Source organism: Poecilia formosa, unplaced genomic scaffold (assembly GCF_000485575.1).
Source record: "Poecilia formosa unplaced genomic scaffold, Poecilia_formosa-5.1.2 Scaffold410, whole genome shotgun sequence".
Lineage (NCBI taxonomy): Eukaryota > Metazoa > Chordata > Actinopteri > Cyprinodontiformes > Poeciliidae > Poecilia > Poecilia formosa.
The window spans coordinates 545,873-549,452 of record NW_006800349.1 but is presented as its reverse complement, the minus strand read 5'-3'; the positions used below and the strand labels follow the sequence as shown (position 1 = coordinate 549,452).

Genomic DNA, 3,580 nt, shown 5'->3' with positions numbered 1-3,580 from the left:
GAAATGTGCAGTTCTAGGCACAGCCAAGATACTAAATAAATGTAGTGGAGTAAAAGTAGAAAGTACCCATTATTAAATCGTTACTTCCCACCACTGCCACACACACATTCACACACACCTCAACACATTAAACTTATGGTGCCATCGGGTTCTTGGGGTCGAAGGTCAGAGTCAGGAAGCAGAACCTGCAGGGTTGCAGTGGTGATTCCCTCCAGCAGGGGGAGCCGCAGACCAAACGGAGAAGAACCTGAGGCAGAATCAGAACCAGGTTCAGGTGAATGTAAAAACATGGCCGCCTCTGTGTTTCCGGGACAGGTCGGAAGCTCCGCCCCCCTTGAGCGGCTCCGCCCCTCGCCAGAGCCGCCGGTCAGAACTGACCCATGTTCTGCTGAACAGGACCAGAACCCGACCAAAGGGTTTGTTCGGAGCGACGGCGCCCCTGAGAGGCCAGAGGTGGAGACGCAGAGGACGGTCCAGAGAAGCTCGGCCTCCTGTGGCTGCTCCCAGGTTCATCCTGCAGAGTCCAGTTAAGAGGACGGACCAGAAACAGAACCAGAACCTTGACCCGCTCTGTTCTGTGTTTCAGAGGCTCAGCAACGCTGCAGATGGCGATCCGCAGGCTGCCAGGGCGCCGCCGGAGCTCCAGGTACCGACAGCAGACCATGAGCCTCTGAAGCGGGTCGGATCAGAACCAGCTTGTTTAGCGTCAAGCTGACCCGGTCTTCTCCACCAGCGGTTCTGATCTGTTTTTTAATTTCCTTCAGAACCAGTTTTAAACACGTCCAAATATGGTGCTTCCCGCACTGTCAAACATTTACCAGAACCAATGTTTGGACCGAACTTAGATCCAGACAAAAGTGTTCACAACCGACCTGTGTCAGACCCAAAGAACCAGCATCAACTACGCAAGACCTGGATCAAAACAGAAACAGAACCTGCAGCTGGTTCTGGTTTGGGTTCATGGTTCTGTTCTGATCCAGGTCCAGTCCAGCAGCTCCAGCAGCTCCAGCCGACAGGCGGCAGCTTCTCCTCCTCCGGTCGGCACCGAGGTCCAGTCCGCAAGCCGAGGAACCACCCACGGTTCTGGGCCGTCCACGTCGGACCCGTCTGGCTGCACCGTGGTTCCAGGTCAGGAAACGGTTCTGGAGATCTGCAAGGGTCGGTCCGGACTGGGGCTCAGCATCGTGGGAGGAACAGACACCCAGCTGGTAACACCAAGTTCTGTCGGGCTGAACAGAACCGGTTCGGTCTCAAACGGGTCGTGGTCTCTCCTGCAGAACGCCATCGTGATCCACGAGGTGTACGAGGAAGGAGCGGCGGCCCGGGACGGACGGCTCTGGGCCGGAGACCAGATCCTGGAGGTACGGCTGCTGGTTCTGGTTCTGGTTCTGGTTCTGCTGGGCTGACTCTCGGTTCTGTGTCCAGGTGAACGGCGTGGATCTGCGCGGTGCGTCCCATGAGGAGGCCATCGCCGCCCTGCGTCAGACGCCGGCGAAGGTCCGGCTGACGGTTCTGAGGGACGAGGCCCGGTTCCGCGACGAGGAGAACCTGGACCGGTTCCAGGTGGAGCTGCAGAAGAAGAGCGGCAGAGGACTGGGCTTCAGCATCGTTGGCAAGAGGTCCGACTCCCTAACCAAGTCTGAGGGCCCAGAATTCTGTAGGGGAACCGGACCGGGACCAGAACCTCAGGCCCGTTCTGGTCCCGGTTTGAGCCCAAACAGCATCTAAATATGGCGCCCTCTACGGGTGAACGGTGGTACTGCAACTGAGCTCTACTGACCTCCGTGTGTGTGTGTGTGTGTGTGTCAGGAGCGGCAGCGGCGTGTTCATCTCGGAGGTGGTCAGAGGGGGCGCCGCTGAGCTGGACGGACGGCTGATGCAGGGAGACCAGATCCTGTCGGTGGACGGAGAGGACACGAGACGCGCGTCCCAGGAGGGCGTGGCCGCCATGCTGAAGGTGAGGATGAGGATGGAGGACGAAGGCAGGAGGTCTACCTCCTGACCCGAGATTCTGAGGAGCTGGTCCGGTCCAGTTGGAGAGGAAGGGTTGGTTCTGTTCAGTACAACCAGTTTAAGAACCAGAACTCTAGTTTTTGTGCAGAGCTGATTCTGGTTCTGACCCGCTTCCCTGTGGTTCTGTTGGTTCTGCAGTGCGCCCGTGGACCCGTCCAGCTGGAGCTCGGCCGCTTCAAAGCCGCTTCCTGGATATGCTCCAGACTGACCACCGGGGGGAGCCAGGTGGGCTTCTGAGACCGGATCAGAACCGACCGGGCCAGGTGGAGCCACTGGTTCGGATCAGGTTCACACCCAGAACCTCATGTAACAGAGCTGCTGCTGGTCGTCATGGTTATGATCTGAAAAGTGTGGCATGCTTCTCTAGCTGCGATTCCATTGACGTGAAAATTACACAAATTTTAATTCTGAAAATGAATTTATTGCAGAAATGCACCAAATTCAATAAAAATAAAAACATTTTCCAGCTGTTTTGCTGTTTTCTGTAAAACTGCATCACGAGTTCTGACCAATAGGATGCTACTGCTGGCAGAAACGCAGGAGAAGAATAGACAGGAAGTGGCAGCGATTTCTAATGACATAACAAGAACCAATTCATCCTTTGTTTTTTTTTTGCAGCTTCTGTTACTGAAGCGATCAAACGTTTTTCTCTTCCTTCCAGATGAGCAACATCAGCAGCTCAGGTGTTGAGGCTCCGCCCCCCACACCTGCCTCACCTGAGCCCCCAGTAACCCCTGAGCCAATTGGCTTCAAGACCAGCAGTGACATCACTTCCTGCTCTGAGAGCAGCTCAGGTGGGAACAGACAGAGATTTTGATTTGATTTTTAAAAACTAATTTATTCATTCAGTAATGATCCATAGGAACATTCAACACAACTTCAAATTAACACATTCATAAAGTTCAGAATTAAAGTAAATAAAACACCTTCATAATCCTAAATATTCAGAAAAATATTTTCATCAATTTTTAAATATTTATATTCTAACATCACTCTTGTTCTAACCATACTACTTTTCACAATCAGTATTCTGTTCATTGTTAATTTTAAATTTTCTACTCCAATAAATTGCAACCTTTGCCTGACCAAGAAAAAATTCAACAACCGTCCAATTTTCCTTTCTTTTCACATAAAGAACCAGATTGGAGGCTGTTCTGTGAAACTTTCTCCGAATGATTTCCAAATGTCTCTTAGTAACGTAAATAAATCCATTATTCTGAAACATTGAACGAAACAATGAAAGGTAGTTTCTCTTATTAAACAAAAAGGACATTTACCTGAAACAGCAGGTTAATAATAGAAACAAAAGTATTAACTGCAATAACGCCACTGTAAATCACTTTTAGCATTTTTAGTCATTTTTGGCTTATAAAGTAAAACCATCCAGGTTTCACCTCAGAACCAACTAAAAAAAATCTCTCCAAGGTTTATCTTTTAATTTTACTTTGTTCAAAGCCTCAACACATTTCATATCTATTGTCTTTGCATTCACAGAATCTAAACTCTAAAACAAAGTCGGACATTCAAAGTCTTTCAACTGTGGCTTAAAGAAAAGGTCTGACCTGTG

At 50.3% G+C, this 3,580-nt stretch overlaps 1 protein-coding gene across 4 annotated transcripts; it reads left to right on the top strand.

The window, feature by feature from the left end:
- Positions 1–273: 273 nt before the first annotated feature.
- On the top strand, positions 274–2,914 carry LOC103155056 (inaD-like protein). 4 transcript variants are annotated; one of them, XM_016663253.1, is made up of 9 exons: positions 274–507; positions 587–646; positions 996–1,208; positions 1,278–1,361; positions 1,426–1,689; positions 1,722–1,756; positions 1,810–1,957; positions 2,152–2,238; positions 2,675–2,914. In XM_016663253.1, the coding sequence occupies exons 1-9, from the start codon at positions 289–291 to the stop codon at positions 2,828–2,830; spliced, it is 1,266 nt and encodes a 421-aa protein (XP_016518739.1). In that variant the 5' UTR covers positions 274–288; the 3' UTR covers positions 2,831–2,914. The 4 variants fall into 4 exon arrangements, with proteins under 4 accessions (XP_016518739.1, XP_016518738.1, XP_016518737.1 ...); XM_016663252.1 differs by having other exon boundaries at positions 987–1,208; XM_016663251.1 differs by having other exon boundaries at positions 981–1,208.
- Positions 2,915–3,580: the final 666 nt, after the last annotated feature.